We start from the raw sequence: 25,394 nt of genomic DNA on the forward strand, positions 1-25,394 counted from the left end.
GAGAGATCAGTTCACGCGGCATTGATCACACCGTGCTGCCAGGTGAATACGCCAAAGAACATACCGAGAAACATGAGCTGGGAGCCGTAACAGTATTACCCACGTGGGAACGACCGCGGCACGTGCCGTTGGAACAGCCATGCGAGACATTACCCAACAGTCGGTCATTACGAGACCAATAGAGCGCTCAATGACACTCGGGACGGCCGGGTGGGGACCTGCGGCCGGCCCGTGTACCGGCCACACACTACTCACTCCGTGTTTACTGGCCCCGGTACTAACGGAGCCGGCAATCCACCGCAACTGGACGGCTATCAACACCACGGTGTATGAGCAAACGTCCGAACGTCGGTCGGAGCGAGGGCTGATGTTACAGCGCATCAGTCGGAACGAAAGCAAACGTTATATCACGTCAGTTGGAACAGAAACAGACATCAGGACATCATCCGGAACGACAACAAAGGTGAGCACATCAATCGTTTCTATCTCTACTTTTTATCCCTCCCTTATTTCCTTCATCCCGTTCTAATTCTCTCCAACCCTTTCATAAAATAATGTCATCTTTTTACTCTAACATCTCCAAAATCTATCTCCTACCGTAACCTAATTTCTTTTCCAATTCAGCGTCCTTGTTTCTCTCATCTGCCATCTTCCATTCAATTAGCCTTCATTATTCACTTTCCGCGTGTTTTATTCAGTACAAAGTTTCCAGTTACTCAAGAAGCTTTTCAGAGCTAGCGAAAAGTTAAGGAGCTGTTTCTTTAGAGAGTGGAAGTGGGAAATGACCAGTCACGAGAACAAAGAAGTACCGTCCGTTGCGCTGTTGGTGGCTGCTGAAATTCCTGCACGAAGATCAAGAAGGAGACGATCAAGGTGGGCAAGATCTTTTCCTTTACGATATGTCTCGTCATCTACATTTTAGTCATTCTTACGCATTTTTTGCCATTTTGCGTATATTGGATAACGTCTATTTCATCCTTGCGAAACATTGTATACCCAACGTAAATGTGGTAAACACAATTCCTGCGCGGCCACGCACAGGTAACGGGTGGCGGCAGTTTCTCCATTCCGGCTACTTTGGGCGGTGTTTGTTCTCCGGGATACCTGACCTCATCGTCAGCTGCCGTCGGGCTCAGCTGCAGTTCCGTTCCTCCCTCCCTCTCTCCCTCTCTCCTCTGTCCGCCGACAAGCCGCCGTGTGCCGCAGAGTGGGCGTGTTTTGTTGTCGGCACCTCCCCGGAGAGCGGCACAATCGAGGTCGACGGAGCGGCGCCATCGAGCCCGACGGAGCAGCTCCACTCGCTCCGATGGAGTATCTGTCCTACCAGCCGGACCAGCCGCCGCCGCCGTGTCTGAAACCTGAGTCGGTGCAGCTGTCTGACCCCGACACGGGACGGCTGCTGGTGGCACCCGAGTCGGAGCGGCCCGAGCCCAACTGTCCGCTGCAGATCACTGAGAACACTCCGACCGGCGACCGCTACCAGGGACAGGTCAGATGGGAAACAGGGACAGGTCAGATGGGCAACAGGGACAGGTTAGAGGGAGGTCACCGCTACAAGGGACAAGTTAGATGGACTGAGCAGAGGCGTAGGGCAGGTCAGATGAGGGGTTCACCACCACCAGGGGCAGATCATCAGAGGGACACTGTTACCAGGGACAGGTCAGAGCGAGGTCACCACTACCAGGGAAAGGTCAGAGAGGCTACCACGCCAATACTACAATGTCCGATAATGGGGGCAATTTTTCGGGGTTAACGGGTGCCGATGCCCACAGCGTTTCGTTGCATGTGTGACGGCTATCAACTGCAGCACTCATTTTGTCGGTACATTGAAAGCCGTTTTATTGACTGTAATACGAGGTGCCAGTGGGCGTGCTGGCTCGATACGGGTGGGTACTTGAAAATTTATGGAGCTTAGCGGACGATCGGGGACGACAATGTGACAAAAGTATGGCTAGTTAAGCATACAATTTTTTGAACCCAAAGCATTTTCTTTCAAATATGTACTCTCTGCTGTTGAATATTTAGCTTGTGTACTGTTTTCCACTCTATGATCCTGTGGGAGAAACATTGTAATTGAATTCACCCTTATCTTCTCCGAGCAAACAACGTTGAACTCACTTCCAGGAAACGTAAACACCCTCGAGGGTCTCAAGGCTTTCATAAGCAAATGACGTGAAGCGATAAACCGAATGATAACATTCTAGCTATCCTCCCATGAATAAAGCGGCATGTCGTTTTAGCTGCGGTATATACTCGCGGTCAGCACTACTTTATCGCCACCGCAGGCGCCCGGTCGATTTCTCGCTAATAATCCGTCTGCCATGCGGCTGAGCTGTGACCTCCGCAGCAGTCTGCAGTCCATATGGGAGACAGAATCGACCGACCCATCCGGACGTGATGGAACACTAACAGCCCCACTTATCCGGCCCCGGAGACCGAAACGACCCACTCCTGAGTGTAGAGAGATCAATGCCATCGACACTTTGCCTGAGAAACGCAGAAACTTCCTCATTTTCCGAGAGAGCGGTAGAGGCGACTCATTTCTGATGAAAAGTGCACCGCTAAGTAGCCATGGCTTCAACTATGAGGGTAACTTTAGATTACTGTACCTTTCCAGTTATTACTGTAAAGGTACAGCAACCCCTTCCTCTGCTGTGTTCAAACCCAGCTCTTGCCGCGGCTCAACTCTCCCTTCTTCTCCGCGACAGGTGCTCGGCTGGCGATGGGAAGGTCTCGGCAGCCTGACGCTGCCCTCGGGGGTCCGCTATGAGGGCCAGTTTCGGGACGGCCGGTTCCACGGTACGGGAACGCTGCACTTCCCCTCTGGCAGCCAGTACGAGGGACAATGGGACCGCGGCGTCTGCACCACCGGTCTGTACACGTTCGCCGACGGTCTGAGCTTCTCCGACCAGAACTGGAAGTACTGCCAGTACCCGGACCGGCGCTACTGGTCCGAGATCCAGTTCGGCATTCGGCCCGCCGGCCGCTCCCAGCTCACTGACCGCGACGACGACCACCCGGCCGTTGACGTGCCAGCGGGCATGTTTGACGCCGGGGACGGCGTGTACGATCCCAAGTGTCGCACCGTGTACGACTACGGCGATCGGCGCAAGATCAAGCGCGTCGTGACTGACGACGACCACCAGTGGATCATGTCCCGCTGCCGGCGCGGTGGAGATACGTTCATGGGTCGCCGTGAGGAGCTTCACCAGGACCTGGCACCTCTGGTGTTCCACGGAGGACACTCCAAGGAGTCCCCGGAGCTGCCAGAGGAGCTCCGGTTGGAGGATTTGATCGGGGAGCCGGAGCGGCCGCAGCCTCCGTCTGAACTCGCTCCACCGCCGTTCGATGTCAGAGAGCGGAGCGCGGACGTGGTACGAGAGGTGCTCCGCTCCGCTCAGCGGGTGGCCACGTCAGTCAGGTCCATCGTGTCCAGCGCGGCCGGGCGCGTGACGACCGCCGAGGAGGAGGCCCGTCAGCTGGTGAGGGACGCGGAGAAGAGAGCCGACTCGACGAGCTCCACCATCAGCTCTCTGATGGACGAGGCGCGCCGCCGACTGGGCAGTCAGTCCAGCTCTGCCGGCAGCGGCTCCAGCACCGGCACCGGCACCGGCTCCGACTGGAGCACCACAGCCAGCAGTGACGAGCTCACGGCGCCGCCGGACGGGCCGCGGCGCCGGCGAGTGGCGCACGCCGCCCTCACCGACAGCAGCAGCGGCGAGTCGATGACTGCGGACCGCTCGGCAGGTCGCCGGACGGCCAGCGGCCCGGACCGGCGGACCAGCGGCGGGCCGGACCGACGGACCAGCAGCGGACTGTCCGTGGGACGGGCCGGCAGCGGGGCGTCCGCCGGTCCGAGCAGCAGCACGGGCGACGGCAGCGGCGGTCACCACAGTGCCTAGTGCTGCATGGCCCCCACAATACAGCGAGCGAAAGGTCGAAGGCGCTATAGCTTGCAGCTGAAGTCTTTGGCACGGAGCGTATGCATTGCATGACAGTAGGTAATTATAATGGTGTAAATCGACGCTATTGTGAATATCATTGTCAAATGTAGACAGGTGTATAGGCCAGTACATTGTCAATTCTATTTTATTGCCGACCGAACACGTACTGGCAGCCAGGAAGTGAATTTCAGTTCCTGGAGACTACCCAGTCGCCAGGGAATACAGCCGACCTGCAGAACGTGTATAAATCCTCACCCATCCAGAGATTCGTAGAAACGTGAATCTAATTCCAGCGGGACTGAACCTGCCTGAACCGGGAGGCGCAGTGCTCAGCTGTCAGATACCTAAGTCGGACAGGTCAATATTGGAGCGGCGCCATGCATCAGGGTTTGAAATTAAACTCCAAGATAAATCAGCATCAGCAAGAGCCCATGTCGGACGTAAGACAGGTGGATGTGTCAGGCTACAGCAGCATGAAATTCGGCCGTAACACATGGTCAATTTCATCACAGGCCATCATTCGTTTCGAGGTGGAGACGCCGCGCTATGAGGCAAACACAGTGGAAATTGCATTGGTTCTGGGTAAGGTATTCCCGGCAATAAACTACGGCCCGTGACAGGGGTTGATAGATGGCTGGCGCAGCGGTGAGCAGCTGCGACCACCGGCTGTGGGCAGCGCGTGCAGCTGGCCCGGTTCAACCGGTGGCACAGGACCGACCTCGCTGACATTTATAACGATATACGGCGGATGCATGTCTCAGGCAGATCAGCGCTATACATACAATAAACGCAAACGCGGTGTCAGCAACGGCTCGAGCCGTTGACGAATAGCGCTTTGAACGCTTCAATGTTAGTGGATTGAACCTGCACTCACGCTATTTGTTGATGTCAGAAGACGCTGTTACTGAGTAAATATGGCTCCACTAGCTGTACGGTATCATTTATTCAACAATGCATTAGAAGCGCCGGAGAGGTAGCGTTAGTAATAAATCAACATTGCTCCCAATTGTTTCGAGCCTATCCATTAGTCCTGCTGCTCAAGCGGATGTAAACAGGTTTATGGTAGTTGGCTATACAGGCCATCGACTGCTATCGGCGCCAGTCGTATTGGGTGAGCGAGACGCTCGATGGGTGCTCGACTGTAATGGGCTGTTTTACAGGCTCTACCTGTACGAAGAGTCAGTGGATCCACTCGCCAACTGATACTTCCTGTCAGGCTAGGCCCGTAAACACAAACTGTTATTACGGAGCGAGCGAAGCGAGCGGAGTCTTTCCTTAGATTAACGGAAATTTCTGAGTATGAGCGGCCGGCCGGCCGGCCGGCCGGCCGGCCGTGGTCACGCTTTTGCGAGGCTTATATCTCAGCAACCACTTGACCGATTTACACCCGGTAATTTTTGTAGGGTAGCTTCATTCCTTCTACCAAGTATTGGACTATTCCTGATGCATGTGGGTGACCCCTTATGCACGTGCCACGTGCAAAACGAAGAGGTGTCCGTTTTGTAATTGTTGCAATATCTCGGTAACTACTTGGCCGATTGCGCTGAAAGTTGGCATGTAGGTAGGCACCCACTAGGCACTACATATCCATGTGCCAGAGTTGGGGTGCTGCTGCGCGTGCGCACGTGCAGGGGTCGTTTCCAGATCTCGAGAACGGCTCGACCGATTGCGCTCAAATTTGGTACACAGTTAGGGACCGGTTAGTAGGGTGCCGTGCACAAGTCAGTTGGGACCCATTTTGCACGTGCGCACGTGCAGGGTGCCGCTTCCAGATCTCGAGAACGGCTGGGCCGATAGTAGGGTGCCGTGCACAAGTTAGTTGGAGGTACCCCCTCGCAATTTCGCACGTGCAAGGCCCACCCTCTCGCTCGCTCCGTTAGTCGCCCCAAAAGGCGTTATACTGGTGCAAGTTCCAGGCTGTTTGCCCATTAATTACCCCACCAACCTGTCCAAAAAAAACCCGCTGTTATGAGACGGACCGCTTTTCAAATATTACCTGCCACCACACGGCAAACCCTACCTCCTAATCCCACAGCCGGCGGACGCTCGGTTCCCAATCCTCCCAAACCCTCCGTCACCGGACGCCCCGTCCCCGACGCGGCCGGCGCCTGTATGTCGCCCGGCGTGACTCAGCCCAGCCGTGCGGTCTCGGCTAATTACTGTTGACACGGCAGTGGTCCCGGTCCCCGGAGCCTCCCCGTCACTCACCGTTAGCGCTATTCTGCACGTGTTTGGCCCAGCTGTAGCGGGCCGAGCGGGTGGAGCCGGACGGTGAGCCGGGGTTCTCGGCCGAGGCGGCGCGCCGCCGCGAACCCGCTCCATTCGCCAGCGGCGGCCGCTTCGGGTCGGGCATCACGTAACGAGGCATTCCTTTGAAGAACCAGGCGCCGGACTTTTTCCACACCTCCCTTGTCTCGGCGCAGATTTTACAGAGCAGCCACTGCTCGCCGGCGGTGGAGGATGTGTCCACCACGCATTTGTGGCATACCGCCTGTCGGATACAGAGACACAGGTCAGTCCAGGTCAGGTCGGATACAGGTCAGTCCGTCAGGCGAGGCCCGTGGGTCACCACCGCGAGTTGTTTGGTAATCAGTCAGTATATTAGCGTGATAGATCATAATTGGTCAAGGCAGGTGACATGGAAAATGGTAGGGGCAGACCGTGACAAATAAGGAAAAGACAACACCGCGAATGCAACCGAAAGGAGCAGCGGTATTTGAGAACATGGCGTTGAGCGTGAAAGAGAATATTGCGGTTTAGCGGCGTAGACGAGGACACAGCAGATGGATCTGTGACATTCCGAATTAGGATAACAAATTGAAATTAGGCAACAATACAGCGTTCAACCGTAACTTACAAAACTTATGAAGTTACAGCGACACGGAGAGAAGGAGTGGCATGTAGGGTGTCAAAACTAGTTCTGTGTTGGCCTATCCTGGCGATAAACTCATTACCACCTGCTATCTTGACCTGTTTCCCTCCAAACAGTCCTGATGGACTCACTAGTTTGGATGGGATTAACGCCACACACGAAATCCGCCGATCGCCGATCACGCAACCGGCCAATGATGATGGTAATGTGTTGGTCATGAGTACAAACAGCCGCTGTCCCTATATCGGCAGAGTCCCCCCCCGCCCCCCTGGTGACTGTCAACTCTCCCACTGATGGCTGTCATCCCCTCCCCCCTACCCACCCTACCAAGGTGACAGGTCAGCTCCTCCATCCACCGAGCTCGCTGTCAGACAGAGCTCATCGGCTCTACAATAGACGACCTTCGCAGATCCAATAACCTTTCCAAGGAATGAGTTGGAATTCGAACAGAGCCACCCGGTGACCAGCCTGGCTCCTGGGTTCGTCCAGCCGCCCCCGCGCCGCTGGACCGTAACGTACCTTATGGCAGTCCTTGCACTTGAGCTTGGAGCTGGCGAGCAGGCCGAACTTTTCGCCGCAGAGGACGCAGGTGCTGGCGCCGTTACCGACTGCGTGTCGCCGCATGTTGTCCAGCCGCTCCACCAGTTTTCTGCGGCACAATCAGCGGTGTAGCACGTCAGACGGCCAACGTCACCTGACGTCACACGGTGGTCATAGATATCACAATCATACAGCATCACAAATATATCGGCTCCTAGCAAAACAGGGTGAACGGAGACAAATAAGGATGCTTGAAAATATGGGCCACTTCTTCAAAACACATTAGGATTCAGATATTCTTTGCACCGTGCCTAGATACTCTCACGAGGCAGATCTTGCCGACATGGTTATCGTGCTAAGAAAATAACAGGCATTTCCTAAGTTGTATTCCCCGAAAAGTTCCATTCGCATACAATCAGTTTTTATCGTAATATATATTGTATCCAGGTGCGTACCCATTCCAGATGGCCTAGAAGGAAGCAATCCACCGGCATGGTACTTGCGACAGGAAGCCAATTTGAGAAGGGCGCTACGTCTTCAATAAATATTTCTCATAATGAGACAATAGACGTTTACGCGACGGGCTATCTAGCGAATGCATCTTATTTGACCAAAGCTGCACTAAATCTCTTTTACTGGAAATATCTTCATATCGTGGATTTATTTCAGTATTTTTATCGAAAATAAAGTATCATATTGAAAAATAAGGTATATAAGCATCTGTGCAACCCTAACTGATAACTTTTAGGAAACACACCGAACCTAATTTGACCAAATCTGCACTAAATCTGCACCCGATCTGCACCAAATGTGTTCCAGATGGCTGTCGTGAAAACGACTAATATTAGCCGTTTTCACGGCGGGCTACCTGGCGAATGCACCTAATTTGACCAAAACTGCACAAAATCTCTTTTATAATAAATATCCTCGTATCATGAATTTATTTCATTGTTTTAATCGAAAATAACGTCTGATAATTTGAAAAAAACATGAGGTATATAAGCATCTGTGCAGCCCAAACTGATAACTTTTAACAACACACTGAACTTAAATTGACGAAAACTGCACCAAATCTGCACCTAATCTGCACCAAATGTGCACCAGATGGCCGTCGTGAAAAGTAAAAACGGCTATTGCCTTCAGAAGCACCTGACGATGGGACGCGAACATACAAATAAACGAGCGGATGAAATTGACCCCATGGTAGTATTCTTCCTTTTAGCTTCTTGACCTACCACTAGGCATTCGAGTCGTGGAAATCGTGTCAGGAAAGCTTGATATTGTACTGAATAAAGAAAGGCTCTGTTGCAAGCGTTTGCAAGTAAGCAGGCTTTGTTGCAGTTTTAGAGGAAGTCGCCACAAAGAGCTTAGACTTGCAAAGATATGCAAGGTGCAAACAAGTTTTAATAATTGAGAGGAGCTGGGTCTGCTGAGGAGGCCGCCCGAGACGTAGTTCCGTGCCTGTTCCGGGTCTGCTGAGGAAGCCGCCCGCGGCGCAGTTCCGTGACTGTTCCGGTGTGGTGTGCAGGAGAGAGGCAGCGCCGGCCTTTAGCTCATATGTATGCTAGAGGTACGCCGCGTTTCGTGCTGCAGAATTAAAAAGACCAGACATTATTTTACAGTGTATGCTTTAGCAAATCTCTTCCCCACGGTAACCGCATTTGATCTGAAACCTTATCTCGTCTGAATTCGGTCTCATAGGTACAATCACTTAGATACAGCTTCCACTCAGCAAAGCTGGTAACAAAAGAGAGCTGAAGGAGTTCGTCCTTTCGTTGTTGCAGCGCTTGATGCAAATCCTTTCCGCATATCGTACCGCCCCTGACCCAGATATCAGTTGCACAGCTGAATCGATCGCGCTGAGGCTTGACATAGGTGCTAGAGTACCGTCAAGGGTAATTACATAAGTAGGTAGTCGATGCAGGCAAAAGTATAGGTGTCAATTCATCATTTGCATGTAGGAGTGAAGAAAAACCCAACAATAATCGATGTACGAAGTTAATTGTCTGACTTAAGTAACAAACACTTTATTTTATGCAACCGAATGTTGAGAAGCTGATGTTGAGAAGGTTGCGTCTGCGTTGAATCGTTTGCATTACTCGTAAGCATGCATGACACTATCCTTTCATCGAATTACCCTCAATTGCACGCATAGAAACAAGAAATTGTCGGTGGAAGAGTAGTCCAACGTCGGTCTAAGCCAAGGTCCTCCAAGTCAAAGCTCCTCTCCCGGTCCTTGACCTGGCATTATTGTATTTCATCTCGTCCCTTCCCCACCAAACATAAGGCATGATCCGATTCGTCTCGGCAAGAGCAGTGCTTTCCAGGCCGCGCCCCACTGGTAGGTAATAGAGTCCCGCCGCCCCAGCGCGCTTGACCCTGCACTGATGGGGTGCTCAGAGTGGAACGGGCTGAGCCGGGGGTCAGACGAGGTGGCCGGGAGGGTCCCGCTCAGATGAGCCGGCGCTGTTTGGTCGGCAAACAGCCGCCGCTGACGACACTGCCGCCGCGGCCGGAGCGCGTGCTCAGAGAGATAACGGCTCTGCGGACGGGCCGGTACGGACCGTGGGCTGCCGTCCGCCGGACGTGAAGGCGTCTGTGGGGTGATGGAGGCTAGTTGGTGTTGTGCTGGTGGTTGTTAGAGTGGTGACTGATGACAGTAGTGACGGTGGAGACTTTGTGCAGATGATTCAAGATACTGACGGTGGTGGAGCTAATAGTGAAGTCATAAAAACGCCGCCGATGAAGACATTGGAATCGGTGAAAGGAAAGAGGTGTTGATCAAAAGCAATAAAAAACCAGCGACAGATGAAGCCACGACAACGACCGTCCGACGCGGCAGCTTCTGGTGCAGTGCAGTGTTCGGGAGCCGTCAGAGCTCAGGGTCACCAGCTCATGGTGCCACGGTTCATTATTAGCGCCACGTCCCACAGGATCCATAGTCGACCAAGTGCTACGAGCTTTCAGCGGACGTCATGCGGTATTCAGATGAGTGGCTGTATCTATAACCGAGGCGTGGCAGTTCACATACCGCCCTCCATTTGAATAACTGAATACTGATGTGCAGTGAACTTCCCGCAACCAAATCCCTACAATTACCCACTGGACACTATCGCCTGCATGGTGAAATATTTCGGGCCGGCTCTGGGGTGGCGACTCTCTCGATACTCACCCAACCCTCATCTGTTCCTTTTTCTCGAACGACTCTGCCTTTTGAATGACGTTGACGATGACGTGCTGCTCGCGCTCGTTGAGCGGTGCCGGCTTCCGGTATTGCTGTAGGCTGCTGGTCTTGACCGACCAGCCCGACTTCAGTCTGCGAGAACAAACAGACAAACGTCAAAATGTGGAACACTGGTCCCAAAAGGAATGCACGGCGCGCATGGGGAGGGCCACTGGTCAGTACCTATCGCAGTATTACATTATGTTGTAATTAGCGAGAGTAAGGGACTGTGGTACGTGCAGCTCATCCATTACGAATAAGAAGGTCTGGATTGATACAGATTTTATGTGGGCTGCTTTATAGACTACATCCTGACCAATTTTATTTCATGAGCTATACCAGCTAGACAATCATACGATTATCATCAATCACTGAGTTTCATCAACTTTCCGCTTACAGCTGACCATCGTCTGACCATCTGATGGCATGTCCATTGTCCATTGTCCATTGTCCATTGTCCATTGTCCAGTGTCCAGCTTTCAGCCATGCAGCGATCGGACCGTATCTTTCCTTTAGTCTTTTAGTGACTGTCTGAGTTCCGGGAGCCCCACATCGGTCACTGTCCCGGTCTCGGCTTAACCCACGGTCAGAGGCAGTTATAGGCTTACCACTGCCAGCCGGCAGCAAACGGCGGCATTAGTCTCCGCGATCGCTCACTCCGTGGGACATTAACGTCACCAACAAATGCCGACCCGAGATAGCTAATTGTCCGTTTAATGTAACTGAATAGCAGTTATTGTATGTGTTCAGAGGCTGACGTCAAACGCCGAGAACAATTCCTATTTTCTTGATTATTTTGGTCACTTATTTAGACATTTACGGGGATTGGTCAAACATCGTGCATCCATAAAACTGCATAATTCAGCACACACAATGTATGTATATAATGCACACAATTCAGCAAGTGTGCTCTTGCCAGCGGCAAGAGCATGAGACAGATGGACTCACCTTTGAGTAGTGGGACAAGAAGGCTCACATGCATGTTATTTTTCAATTATTGCTTCAATAACAAAACACGACACGCCGCATCGTGTGTTCTCAGATGGTTGTTAAAACTTCTCAGCACACTTAGAGGAACAACTACTTAACTATGCAGAAGTTATCTAGGTAAATATTCATGTCAGCTACTAGGTAAGGTAAAATGCATCCCTGAACCGCCAGTCAATTAATTTCATTTCCCCACCACCTTCATTAGACTGTCTTACCAGAAAGGCCGCGAATCGTGTACTCCATCATACGAGAGCTTATAAAACCCCGTCCAATCTCCAGCATCACAAAGGCAATCTAGAACGTGCCTGGAGTGAGGCGGCGCCCTCCATATTCCGCTGCCCTCCCGGCGCTAGAGAGGCCCGGTCATTTGTTCATAACGCGAGACCCATCGCTGCAGAAACGATACTGCGTTTCCGCTCGCGGAGCTCGGAATTTCAGCACCATATGGTGCAGAGCTCTCTTGGGAACTTGTGTCATGGCTCCAATAAAACGCGACAGGTTTGTTGCGGCTCCTGATAACTGAGATCAATCGATGTAGTCCATTTCCGGTGCATTGCATTGGATTTGTCATTTAGACGTGCTATAGAATAATAGCTAAATGTATTATGATTGCTATTATCTTTGATAGGCATATTCTATTGCACTTTAATTGTTTGTAAGGGCTGCATACTGCAAGGCGTTTACTGTAAAATGTGTTACCATAATTTTTTATTGTCATTTTCTCTTAGCATCTGTCATTATGGATATGTTACGTTAGGGTGCTATGAAAATAGACGCTATTTCTCTCATGTGACTGGTACACGCATCTCCGGAGTCCGTATCACGGTTATGGCGCTTCTCGGTCCTCTTCTGCACGTTACCATGGTAAAATGTCAGGATTGGAAACAAGGTGCTCCCCTGGACCAATCAAAAGATGAAGTGTGGTCGCTCGGTTCTGCAAAAGACCGGTCTTACATCGGCCGGTCTGTGAAAAATGGCGCAGACGGAGCTGAGATAAAGACAAGACGTTATGATGATTTTATGAAAGACGAGACGAGACGACGTCAGAGGATCATTGAGAGCCTAGACGAGACGCCAGATGATCGTTATAGTGCCACGCGACGAGACGTCAAACAGTCGCAGAAACACGAGATGAGGCCCAGTTAAGGTATAAAACCACCGGTAAAACATCAGACGGGTGCTGTCAATGTCACAGACGTCCATTGAAGTGTCAGCTGGCTCATGAAACGTGGCTGGTGGCTGGCGAGTGGCGACAGCATGCAACAGAGGCAGCTGCCGTACTGAGAGACGACGGATGGCTGCTGAGACGGCTAAACACTCACTGAGAGGTGTCGGATCGGTCGGTTTGCCAAGTCAGCTAAAGGCATCGGTTAACCAGTGAGAAATGTGTGGCAGACAACCGAAGGTGCGAGGGAGTCTACTAGATATTTGACGAACATCTGGCAGACGGCGGTCAAGGGATGTTTGACGGTAGGTGAGACCAAGGCCGTATAAGAGAGACTAGGAAATGTCTGACAATGGGCTTATAGCTCAGGAGGTGAGCGTCAAGAGATGTTCCACTTATATCGTCGCCAAAGTCACATCTGACGGACGGTGAGTTCACCACTGACGGACTCTAATCTGACGCACTCTGAGTCACGTTGGATCGACTCCTAATTGACACAGACTCTGAGACTCGTCTGACGGACTCTGAGTCCCGTCTGACGGACGCTCGGGGACTCTGTCGCCCTCCGCGCGACATCGGCCGGGCGTATCGACCGTCGGTGCCGGTGTCGCCCCGGCCCGATCTCCCGGCGGTGAGCAGCGACGACATTTCCGATGGACTCCGCGACCACCGTCGCCGCGATCACCCCCCCCCCCCCACCACCACCCCTCCCCCAGGGCAGAGAGGCTATCAGCGGGCACATCAGGACCTCATCTGGAACGCTGTCTCGGCAGATCTGTGGACTGTCAGCATAGTTCGACGCCTTTCAAATTATTCCCCACTTGTTAAAGAATGGCCGACTTTCCGGATTTGGAACGACGTTTCAGGATGCTTTACTGCGGATAGACTTTGAAGCTGATGCATGCCACAAAATTCATGTAATGCAATGTGCTGGTAACATAAGCTTGTTACAAGGTTTTTGAAATCCATTAACCCGCGACCGCCTGGGGGGGGGGTCGGATCCGACCCCCCTCTGTTTTTCTTGAATAACTCATGAACCACTTTCGCTATCTACTTGAAACTTGACATACCTTCTCCCCCATCAATTTGACGTCTCCTGTGCAATTTTTAAGAAAAAATTTCCAATTTTTTTTAGATATATCGATTTTAGTGATGTAACTACATGGCGTTTTTAGTCAAAAAGTGGTAAATGTTAAAAAAATCGCCAAAAATCAGGGTTTAAAGCAAATTGCAAATTAAGGACATGAGAAGACGCAGCTCAACAAGTTCTTTAAAATGGCTATCTCAGATTTTCCATAAAATGCTTTTTTCACCCCTAAAAATTCAAAAAACTATATTTTTTGGAAAATAGCTAATAAAATCCAAAATTTTGGGAATTTCCAAAAAACGGTATATATTGTAGAGCTCTATTAGAACATTAGATGCCCCAAATTTCAACTTTCTATCTTGATTTTTTACCCCCAAATTGTAAAAAATAGCTCCAACATGCATTGTTAGTATTTGTTACATCTTTACGGCCGCCGGGCCGTCCGGCTGGCCGCCGCTGCTGCAGCGAGCAGCGCTGCGGCGCAGTCTACCCGGCGGGCGCTCGGCCGCGCCGCGCGGCGCAGTCGCTGATTGGTGACCCGTGGATCACGTGACTGGCGGTGATGTGGGGCCGGTGCCGCGGCGGCAGCGCACTCTCGCAGGAGATTCGGGCGGAACCGGAGCGTTGTCCATGTGGTGTGGCTCTCGGAGTCGGACTGATGTGCCGGCTTTGTCAGCTCGCTCCGTGGTGACGTGTTCGGCGTAATTTGTTGCACGCTGTTGAGAATGGGACTGCTGTCCTGTTTGAAGCCCACCAACTAAATTGCGCCGAACAGCCAAAATCTTAAGAGGTGGGACTGCAGTCCTACCTCTAACATGATCCTCTTTTGGCTACCGGAATTTAATTTACATGTTTGCGGCAATTAACTCGTACCCATGGCCTCACCGTGGTTTCAAGGAGGCAATTTACGGGTAGCGACTGCGCTCATGTTGCATTCGAGTCACGTTGTAATATCAAGTCATTGCATTGCACAGTTTTGTTTGTCTGTTTGATTGACTTATCGTGGCAATAAGACGTGAGGAGCCAAATCCACAGTCTTTTGGTTAGATTTGATTTGGACAAAGGCCAGAGGCGAGAGGGGAATCGAACAGTCGGGCTGAGTTCCTGACATAAGTCCACCGGGGCCGGATCGTCTTTTCTTTCGTTGGGACTTCCGTCTTGGCGATTGGACTGGCTTTGTTGGGACTTCTGTCCTGGCGATTGGGCTGGCCTTCGTTGGGACTACCGTCTTGGCGATTGGACTGACTTTCGATTCCTACTTTGCTGTAATTCTCCTCTCGTGAAATTGAGGTTTTTCCGCTCGATCGGATTGATGTCCGGTTAGATGGTTTTGCTATAATTTGTTTAACATACAGTCCACTTGGTACTTGAATTTAAGTTGAATTTTGAAGCCTGTCTTATCATGGATGAACTTTTGAGTACGAGAACAAAACTTCGTTCAAAGGCCACGAAACTGTGCAATGAGCTTCGAATTTACCGAGAAGGTGATCGTAAAAACTTGGACCCAGACCTACTTGCCCTCAAGCTCCACCATGTTCAGAAGTTGCAGAGCGAGCTGCACAGCACACAGGCTGAGCTCGACAAGCTAGGGCAGGTAGATGATTCTGGTCACATGCAGACCATGGAGGATGAGGTGTTTCTTGGCTCTCGCCTCCTCACCCGCCTTGAAAGGGCTGAGGAAGCCAAGGAAAGGGCTGAGCCACCGACTGTGTCGGGAAACGCTGATTTTAAGTCTTCCATCTCCGTGAAAATTCCTACTTTTCACGGGGACATCATGAAATGGTCTGAGTTCTGGGAACTATTTGAAATCTCGGTCCACAACAATCCTGGCTTCGCGGATATCCAGAGATTTGTGGTGCTTAAATCGCACTTGGCTGGAGTGGCTCTGAGATGCGTTGAGGGCATACCCGTCTCAGGTGGCGGGTACGCTGAAGCTGTCTCAGCTCTCAAAGAGCGCTTCAAGCGTGATGACCTGGTCCGAGAGACCTTAATGAGAGACATGTTGAGCATGCCGTCGGTCCCCCAAAATGACCTGAAGGCGATGAGGTCTCTCATAGATCATTTGATGGCGCATACTCGCGCGCTGAGTACCCTGGGAGTCAGTTCTGACAGTTTCTCTAGTCTGATGCTGCCGGTCGTGAGAGACAAAATCCCAGAAAGCTGGCGTCTCGAGTGGGCCAGACGACAGAGCAGCGACTTCTCCGAGTTTCTGGAATTCCTGCAACATGAGATTCGAATCCGAGAGTCGGCCAGGGGAGGCAAGGATAATGCCGGTTCATCCGACACTCTGATCTCGGCGCCGTCTGCTTTCAGGAGTCTGCACGCCCAAAGCATGGCGAGCCCAGGGAACGAGCCCGGTGGGCCTGTGTGCGGATGCTGCGGGCGCGGCTCCCACCGGCTGGACCAGTGCGCTGAGTTCCAGGAGCTCTCAGTGGAGGTCCGATGGAAGAGCGCCAGGGCTTCCAAAGCCTGCTATCAGTGCCTCAGGATGGGTCATGTGGCCGGAGTCTGTCGTGGCGACTCGTGTGCCATCTGTGGCAACAGGCACCACTCGCTGCTTCACTTTGCGAGGGCTGCCCCACATGAGGAGATCGGTGAAGAGAGGCCCGAGCTGTCGCTCGAGGCTCCACCTTTCTGCCCTGTGGAGGCCACAACTGAGGGTGGTCAGTCCGATGCCGAAGCTGGTGACTCAGGTTCCCAGAGCCACAGATGTTACAATGCCACAGGCATCTCTGGAAAAGAAACGTTTTTCCTGACGGCATTGGTTGATGTCGAGGGACCGGAAGGCAAGCGAAAGGCACGCCTCCTCATTGATGGAGGTTCAGATACCTCCTATGTCAGAGATTCTCTGGCCAAGGAGCTGGGACTCCCTGTAACAGGTACGGGCATGTTTGCCTGTTCCGGCTTCCAGGAACGGACGGAAGCAGCTAGACCGTATGATCAGGTACAAGTGACGCTCCGAAGTCGGTTCGGTGGCGATCCCGTGACGCTGAAGATGTGGAGCACAGAGTTGCTGTGCTCACCCCTCCCAGCCACCTCACCACCCACTTGGCCTTCCGGACTGCCGGATTTGATGGCCGACGATTTTGACGGTGGGGAGGTGGATCTCCTAATCGGCATCGATTATTTGTATCGTGTCGTGTTGTGGAGGCAGATTGAGATCGGAGAGGGTCTGCGGGCCATAGACACGGTCTTTGGCTACGCGCTTCACGGGTACCACGGCAATGATTCGCTGAATCAGCCCGGTCACCAGAATTCCCACTGTCGTCAGCTGAGACAGGTGAGAAGTCTGGCTGAAATGAAGGTCGGCCAAAATGAGGCCATTGATGTGGAAGGTGACGTACCGCCTGAACCACACAGGAACGAGCCAGAGGGCCGTCCCAAGGTGACGATTATGACCTTGAAGTCGGATGAACTCTCACCATCCGATCATGGTTCCGTTAAGGCGCGAACCTTGCCCATGCCAGATCTGCTCAATGCAGAAAAGTCTCCCCTGAGCGGTGAGCAGCATAAAACATTGACAAATAAAGACGGGGAGATGACTCTCTCCGCCAGGGGGACAAATGATGACCCAAAGCACAAAGGCGAGGATGGAGCCGGGCTGTCGCCGGGCAAACGCGACTTCTGGGCTGTGGCCCGGAGTCTAAAGCCCTCCTCGTCTCTCCATGGGGAGACCGCCCCGTCATCTGCCAATGCTGCAGTGGGCCGCAGCCAATGGTGTGCTGAAGCACCCCGGCGGCCCCGGCGGTGCCCGTCAACGCCGAAACTGGGAGGCTGCCGGCAGCCATCTCCGAAAAGACGACGTCTTCGGAGCCGCTGGAGGAGCCACGGCCCAAGACAGAGGTGGAGCCTGAGCTGGAGGACGCCTGCACCACCGGCAGCACCGCATCACTTCCCAGCGTTCCCACGCCTGTGGAAGAGGAGGAAGAAGAGGACGCAGCCGATGACGCTGGCCTCCGGTCCAGGAGCCCAGGGTCAGCTGCGGGAGGACTGACGAGGCCCGCAACGACAGCCGCAACCAAGTTCGCGTGCGGCCAGTGAAGTGAAGTGTGCCTGCATGTAAATGTGTGCGCGTTTTTGTTGAAAATGTGTTAACTTTAGAGTTCCCACATTTTGGTGGGGAGAAATGTTAGTATTTGTTACATCTTTACGGCCGCCGGGCCGTCCGGCTGGCCGCCGCTGCTGCAGCGAGCAGCGCTGCGGCGCAGTCTACCCGGCGGGCGCTCGGCCGCGCCGCGCGGCGCAGTCGCTGATTGGTGACCCGTGGATCACGTGACTGGCGGTGATGTGGGGCCGGTGCCGCGGCGGCAGCGCACTCTCGCAGGAGATTCGGGCGGAACCGGAGCGTTGTCCATGTGGTGTGGCTCTCGGAGTCGGACTGATGTGCCGGCTTTGTCAGCTCGCTCCGTGGTGACGTGTTCGGCGTAATTTGTTGCACGCTGTTGAGAATGGGACTGCTGTCCTGTTTGAAGCCCACCAACTAAATTGCGCCGAACAGCCAAAATCTTAAGAGGTGGGACTGCAGTCCTACCTCTAACATGATCCTCTTTTGGCTACCGGAATTTAATTTACATGTTTGCGGCAATTAACTCGTACCCATGGCCTCACCGTGGTTTCAAGGAGGCAATTTACGGGTAGCGACTGCGCTCATGTTGCATTCGAGTCACGTTGTAATATCAAGTCATTGCATTGCACAGTTTTGTTTGTCTGTTTGATTGACTTATCGTGGCAATAAGACGTGAGGAGCCAAATCCACAGTCTTTTGGTTAGATTTGATTTGGACAAAGGCCAGAGGCGAGAGGGGAATCGAACAGTCGGGCTGAGTTCCTGACATGCATAGGGCATGGTGACGTCATAAGTATTTTCGTGAATTAGAGGCATTTGTGAACATCGCATGTGAAAACAAATAGCACCACTAGATTCCTGGGACAAAGCTCGTCTAGAAAAATGCATTTTTATGTCAAAAATAAAAAGTTGAAAAATTGACTTTTTTTCTTAGCCCTCGTTCAGTTACGTATGGTATAAACGATTTTTTATGCTTTCAATGCACACTTATCACCAGCACAGTGACTTGGGGTCACATATAACCATTACCATCGGATTAAGAGTGAAAAATAAGCCATAAAACATGTGTCGCACACCCATGTAGCAGAATGTGAAAACCGTGACCTTTCGTGACCTGACCTGACCTTGACCCGTACTTGTATGACCCCTATACGCACATGGTACCTTCACTAGGCCTTTGAGGTCATTTTGGTGAGTTTCGAGCAGCAGCTATCGATTCCGCTGTCCGTAAGCCTAATCATGCAAAACCCCTGAATTTGACCTTTGACCTGACCTTGACCCGAAAGTTGACCTCAATCTTGAAATCTTAAGAGTGCTTTGGGAAGGTCTCGTAGAGACCTTTCGAACGCCGCCTCGCGGAGCTCGATACGACCATTGGTTCTCGAGATAACAGGGGGGGGGGGGTCGGATCCGACCCCCCCCCCCCAGGCTGTCGTGGGTACGGAAATAGCCCAGGCGGTGCCGGGTTAAGGACTTTTCGTACCTTCTGGGGAGAGATATAAGACCGATGATTGTTTTCAGTATAATCAGTTTTAACCATTAAAACCATTGTTTTGGTATTGAGTCGGAACGGAGCACAAGCACATACATTGTGTGTTATCCAGTGAAATCATTGGATCCAGAGAATCATCCTGTTGATGGGGACACATCCATCTTTCAAGTCCTAATAACAAGGAAGTTGCAATGTCTAGAAGTAAAGACGATTCACCTACGCTACATCAAACTATGCCTAACTTGACGACTAAGCATCAATTAGCGGCGTCTGAAGCGCCCTGCTTCCCGCTGGATAAGATACAAGGCATCATTTATAGTTCCTGAGAACACTCAGTAACAAAGTGAGCTCAATGGCTCTGGACAGCAAACTCTGAACAATTCAGCATTAATCGGTACAAGTGCAGGTTCTGAATAATGGTTGATGCTGGACTTTTCCCACTGCCAACCTCAGCGTCCAGAATTGACGAATTCTTCGTTTTTTTTTTCTCGAATAAAAACAATTTTTATACGAAACAGCCTTTTAACGTCACAGAAACGCGCAAGAACGCAAAGTCCAAACAATAAACAATGCAACAGGATTATAGGATTTTTACTACTGACCAATTATCACTTTAGACCCACGCTAGTTCATTCGATCGATGCTGTTTCACGCTTCGGTTAGTAGCTGTCACCTTACCGATCGCTGCTCACTTTCGAGGCATAGGTGTGTGTAACCCTTGGGACCAGTCAAGGGTTTGAAAGTTTGACCGTAAATTTTACGCTGGGCAAACTTTTGACACATCTATAGGCCAAAATAGATGGAACGAGGAACATCTGGATGAGAGAACTAAAACAGGTCATTTCACGTCCTGGGACACCGTCACCACCATGCAAATAGCAAAATCTAATCTCCATAGAGATCAAATTGAAATTGGATGTGGAAAAATACCCGCAAACAAATTTTCACTTGGTTGTGTTTCGTCATTTGCACTTCATCAAGAAATGCGGAGCCATACCAAAAAGTAAGGAAAACAGGGGTTGACTTCTTAAGAAGTAGTTATCGGCATACATGTAATGTTGATTTTATCAACGGGATAAGACCAGGGCGACAATCTTTCAACCAAGAAGCATTCATTGATCATCACAAAGCTAGTACGATTTGGAACGGGCGTGAGCACTATGGAAGCGTTTCAAGCTAGCGACGGGAAACATACTGTTGAGTCGATTAAATTTTGTTCATGGCCTTTTATCCATAATTAGTAGACCAGTGTCAGTGCACGAATTGATAGCAGACTGTGTCAGAGCAGTTCCGTCTTTACTTGACATATGCCGCGGGAGGTGTGAAAGGACTCTCTAGGGCACCAAAAAAGCAGAGCCCCTGAGTACCCGGTGAATGAAAAGCACTTACAAGGCACTTTGCACGGCTGTATAAAGCGAAGTGTCGGGGAGTGGTTCGGTGAGCGATACCGCTTTGATGCTTGTCGCCAAAGCGGCGGTGCAGTGACTGATCGGGCAGGTCGCGTGCGTCGTGTGTGCGTTCATTTCAACACCAGCACTGCATCTTTCTAGTTGAAATTACATTTACGAACGCATAAGTCGGCATCACATGTTTTTCAGGGGACTAGTGACAGGCACCTTGTTTATCGCAGAAAAAAAACTGTTCAATAGCAGCCGTACCTGAAGGAGACCTACTAACTCTATGATGCCTGGGTCTGCATAGCTCCATGCTTCTCAATAAGCGTTACATCGTAACCAGCAATCAGTTAAATGCGGTGCTTGGTGGATGTCAGCTGTGAAAAATGCATAAAAAAAGCCCTAACCTCCAACAGCTGGTCCTCGATACCAGTTCACTGATCAAAGGGCTCGCAACGAAAGGCAGTTCTCAAATTCACGCATTGCTATTTCACACAACTTTGCAGAGGCTAATAACCTGTATTGATGTAGGTCCTTACTAACTACTATTCATAATAATTGGTTAGGCCCAGTCAGTACCAATTTACTTATACTCAGCAGTGAACATGAATTCCTTCTGCATACCTTTTTCCAAAGTTCATATCCTTGTTCGAAATAGCCAGTAGCCTTGCCCTAGTAGTGGAAGCAGGTTACACACAGGCACAGGTTTCTCCTCCCGATAGAACCCCGGCTGCGTGGGCGTCGTCCGCGACATTCAGTCCCCATGCGGCACCGGCGAGGGGGCGGGGGCTGCAGGGGTCAGCCGGACGCGCGTCACGGCCGCCACCGGTGCGCCATGATCGACTCACTTGGCCCGGAGCGCCAGCTGCCGGTCGTTGGGGCACACCCACGGGTTATCGCCGGCCGGCCGGTGTCCTCTCACTTGGGACGACATTGCCGCTCCTGCGGCACAGACAGCGCGTCACTCCATTGGTCAACGGGAACGTGACGTCAGAGGTGGTCATGTGACCGGGGGAGGGGTAGGGGAGTGCACTGATTGGGAGTGCCTTTGACGCCGCCGGATATCCCTCGGGCACAGAGATCAGTCCGAGACGCTGCACAATGATCCTATAGATAGAAATGTCGCACGTCAGAAGTCAGGCGCGGTAGATGGTTAGCTCCGTATTTCCTAAAGGGCATACAGAATTGTAATGGTGCCACTGACAGTGTTGACATTATCCATTATAAATGTAGTTTTGTAGTGCATTATGTTGTGTTGTTTAGGTTTAAGAATTGTTTCTAATGCTACAACATTTTCATCTGTGCCGACCGTTGAGACAAGTGCAGGTCAAATTCCTTTGAATATAATGTCAACAAAGCAATATTAAAACAAGCAGCCTTATATCCTTGCCAAGTACCATCCAGCCGCTCAGTTTTCACCGGCAGATACCGTTTGAATTTTGAAAATGTCTCGCCACAGTCTCAGACGTCACCCGTCTTTGAGTTCCACTCGCTTGAATGGCAGGCTGCCTACCATCATTATTAGAGCTATATAAAGTTCTCGCCGCTGCTCCTGTCGAAAGGTGGACCCGCCGCAGACCGTAAGCCGACCAGATCGAAGCGGCTCCGCGGCAGCTCAGCCGAGCTTCGGTGAAAGGGGATTGCTGAGCTGTGGGCCCTGGCGAGATAGACTGAGCCGCAGCGCCGGCAAGTATTGCGGCACACTCTAAGCGCCAGTGGCTATCGGTTCGCGCTGGAGTGAGAAGATGAACCTCGTATGGTCGCCGGCGTGAGGTATTGGACGACGTTGGAAGGTGATGCTTGAAAGAAGGACACGTCGCATTGTACGAAATAGACGCCTTCTCCTGGCGTTTTGAAAGCGACATCTGCATTTGCTCGTGTTTTATTACGAGCGAGCGAGCGCAGCGAGCGAAGCGAAGTCTTTTCAATATAACGGAAAAATCTCAGTATGAGCGGCCCGGCCCGGCCCGGCCCGGCCCGGCCCGGCCTGTAACGCTTTTGAGAGGCTTATATCTCAGCAACCGCTGGACCGAATGGCCTGCGGTCTTTTTTGCTGGGTAGCCCCATCCCTTCTACCCCGTAATTGACTACTTTTGATACATCTCAGTGCACTGGCGGATCCAGGGGGGGGGGGGGGCCACCGGGGCCATGGCCCCCCCAAAAGCCTGAAAGGGGGGGCCAACATATCTTTTGGCCCCCCCCCAAAACGCTTGAAGAAAAATTAATGTGAGATGGTTGCGTAGTAGATACCTACTAGAATCAGCAGCGTGATTCAATAGCGTAGAGAAAGTCAGGGGTGCGGGAACTACTTTCAGACTGGGGGGGGGGGCACACCATAATAGAGATCAACCTAGGGTCCCCCCAAATCTAGTTTCTCACCGGTTTTAGGCCACTTATTTTTCATCTCTTGGCTTTTTCAACAAAAAAAGAAAACATTTGCAAAAAGGGCGGTATTCCGTCTGAAAGTTGTGGTGGCACCGCCCCCCACTGGTGGATTCAGGGAGGGGGCCACCGGGGCCATGGCCCCCCAAAAGCCTGAAAGGGGGGCCAACATATCTTTTGGCCCCCCTCCCAAAACGCTTGAAGAAAAATTAATGTGAGAAGGTTGCGTAGTAGATACCTAAAAGTTAGAATCACCGGCGTGATTCAATAGCGTAGAGAAACTCAGGGGTGCGGGAACTACTTTCAGACTGGGGGGGGGGCACACCATAACAGAGATCAACCTAGGGTCCCCCCGAATCTAGTTTTCTCACCGGTTTTGGGCCACTTATTTTTCATCCCTTGGCTTTTTTCAACAAAAAAAGAAAACATTTGCAAAAAATGGGGTATTCCGTCTGAAAGTTGTGGGGGCACCGCCCCCACGGCCCCATGGTTGGGGGGTGGGCAAGCTGTCCCCACTGCCCCGGTTCCCGCGCCTATGGAGAAACTACCTGGTTTACTAGCTTCCTTCATAAAGTGTCGTCATGTCTTGTCGTCACCCGAGAAGGTCTTATTGCATACATATCGATTGAACTGTCAAGACAAACTTGCTCTGGCAGCCTGACCTGACATGACCCGGCAATTTTTCATTCACGGAATATGCGCAATAATTTTTTTAGGAACACTCACTGAGTTGGCGTTGAAAAGCTTGTTTTGTTTGGTAATTGTACAAGAAGCATATCAGGGACCTTTTTGTCCCTTCCCGTGAAACGGTAAAAGACTTATTTCGGTCAGAGCTCAGGCCAATCTCTAAGGGGTCAGTAAGGGGTCACTTATTTCTTAAAAGGGTCCTTACGGCATCCAAGGACCAATTCCGGCTTTTGAGTGCACCACATCAGCATTTGATGCTGCGACAGATGGTGAAATATGAATATATGTTACAGGCCGTATGAAAATTGTCCGTTTGCAAACGGCCTGGCATCAGACCGTTTGAAAACGGCCTAGTTAGTTTCGGCCTAGCGGATCCAGGGGGGCCACGGGGTCATGCCCCCAAGCCTGAAAGGGGGCAACATGTATTTTGGCCCCCAAAAACACTTAAGAAATATGAATGTGAGAAAGTAGCGTAGTAGGTAGAAACTACCGTATCATTAAAAATATGTGAGCTTGAGTGTTGGTCTCGTCTTCACCCAAGAAGTTCTTATTGCATACTTTACCTCTCGATCGACGCGTGAAGTTATCGTGTAAGTTATCATGAATCCGATCGCGACGAAACTTTAGCACCCTCATGTTGACAAAGTCTGAAAATTTCATGACCCTGACCCAAGTGACCTTTGACCTGTGGCCTATTTCTCGAGACTATCCGTGCGTTCGGAGAGCATGGAATATTCACCGTCCCCTGGAATATTCCCCGTGCCGCGTTCGGAGGCGTATCTCTCTGAACGGCCAATCTCAGGGAATGTTCCGCGCGCATGGAGTATTCCACGGATTCCACGTGGAATGTGCCTCTCCGAACGCACCATATGTTTGGCCATGTTTGAGGCCATGTTTGGCCGGAATCGCGATTCCGCGTATGTCGGCTCACATTATCCGCTCGTTTACAGTCTTTTCGTGGTTTAAAACGCTCAAACATGTGAAATGATGTTGGTCCCAACCATTGTGGTAGGTGTCAATGTCACCTTAGGGTCAAGTCAGGTCATTGACCTTTGATGACCTCGGTGCACTTTTCCGAGTTAAACATGTTTCTAGGATAGTTTCGTTTAGCTGATTTTGAATTTAGCATTTAGCAACCATTTGAACATTTACGAAGTAGTTTTGATGCCTTCGTATCATGTTACGTAGCTGCCAGTGGTAGTCGGACACCTGCTACACGGACGCCCATAAGTACTGGTTGACCTGGTTGACCTGACCTGGCCTGCCCCGACATGGCCTAAAGGCATGAAGACATCATCTATGATCCAAACTAATGCATGACATTCGTGATCAGCACAAAAAATCTATTACAGCCTTACTTTAGGAGGTTCTGATAGGCCCTGATTTTCCCGTCTTTTGGGTCTGTGACCTGACCTGGGCGGTGTTTCACGGCACGCTGCCAGCGCTGTTGGCACTTTTGGTTTCTATGGAGACATCAACTAGCCTATACCTACAACACTACCGAAGGTTGACCTTAGCTCGCGGAATGCGCTGGCAGCGGCTGGCAGCGCGAT

At 51.4% G+C, this 25,394-nt stretch overlaps 2 protein-coding genes across 2 annotated transcripts in view; one reads left to right on the plus strand and one right to left on the minus strand.

Moving 5' to 3' along the window:
• Positions 1-21,712, minus strand: part of LOC122376152 (rabphilin-3A-like) — a 48,595-nt gene extending 26,883 nt beyond the window's left edge. Inside the window, exons 1-4 of the mRNA XM_043355868.1 lie at positions 21,621-21,712; positions 10,529-10,672; positions 7,336-7,465; positions 6,153-6,435 (exon numbers count right to left, since the gene is read on the minus strand). Coding sequence (XP_043211803.1) covers positions 6,153-6,435; positions 7,336-7,465; positions 10,529-10,672; positions 21,621-21,706 — 643 coding nt within the window. The 5' untranslated portion in view covers positions 21,707-21,712. The remainder of the gene's footprint in view (positions 1-6,152; positions 6,436-7,335; positions 7,466-10,528; positions 10,673-21,620) is intronic.
• On the plus strand, positions 767-4,950 carry LOC122376153. The gene is made up of 3 exons (XM_043355869.1): positions 767-873; positions 1,207-1,489; positions 2,709-4,950. Exons 1-3 carry the CDS (start codon positions 782-784, stop codon positions 3,900-3,902), a joined length of 1,569 nt encoding a protein of 522 aa, XP_043211804.1. The 5' UTR covers positions 767-781; the 3' UTR covers positions 3,903-4,950.
• Positions 21,713-25,394: the final 3,682 nt, after the last annotated feature.

Source organism: Amphibalanus amphitrite, unplaced genomic scaffold (assembly GCF_019059575.1).
Source record: "Amphibalanus amphitrite isolate SeventyFive unplaced genomic scaffold, NRLGWU_Aamphi_draft 002033F_arrow, whole genome shotgun sequence".
NCBI classification, from domain to species: Eukaryota; Metazoa; Arthropoda; class Thecostraca; order Balanomorpha; family Balanidae; genus Amphibalanus; species Amphibalanus amphitrite.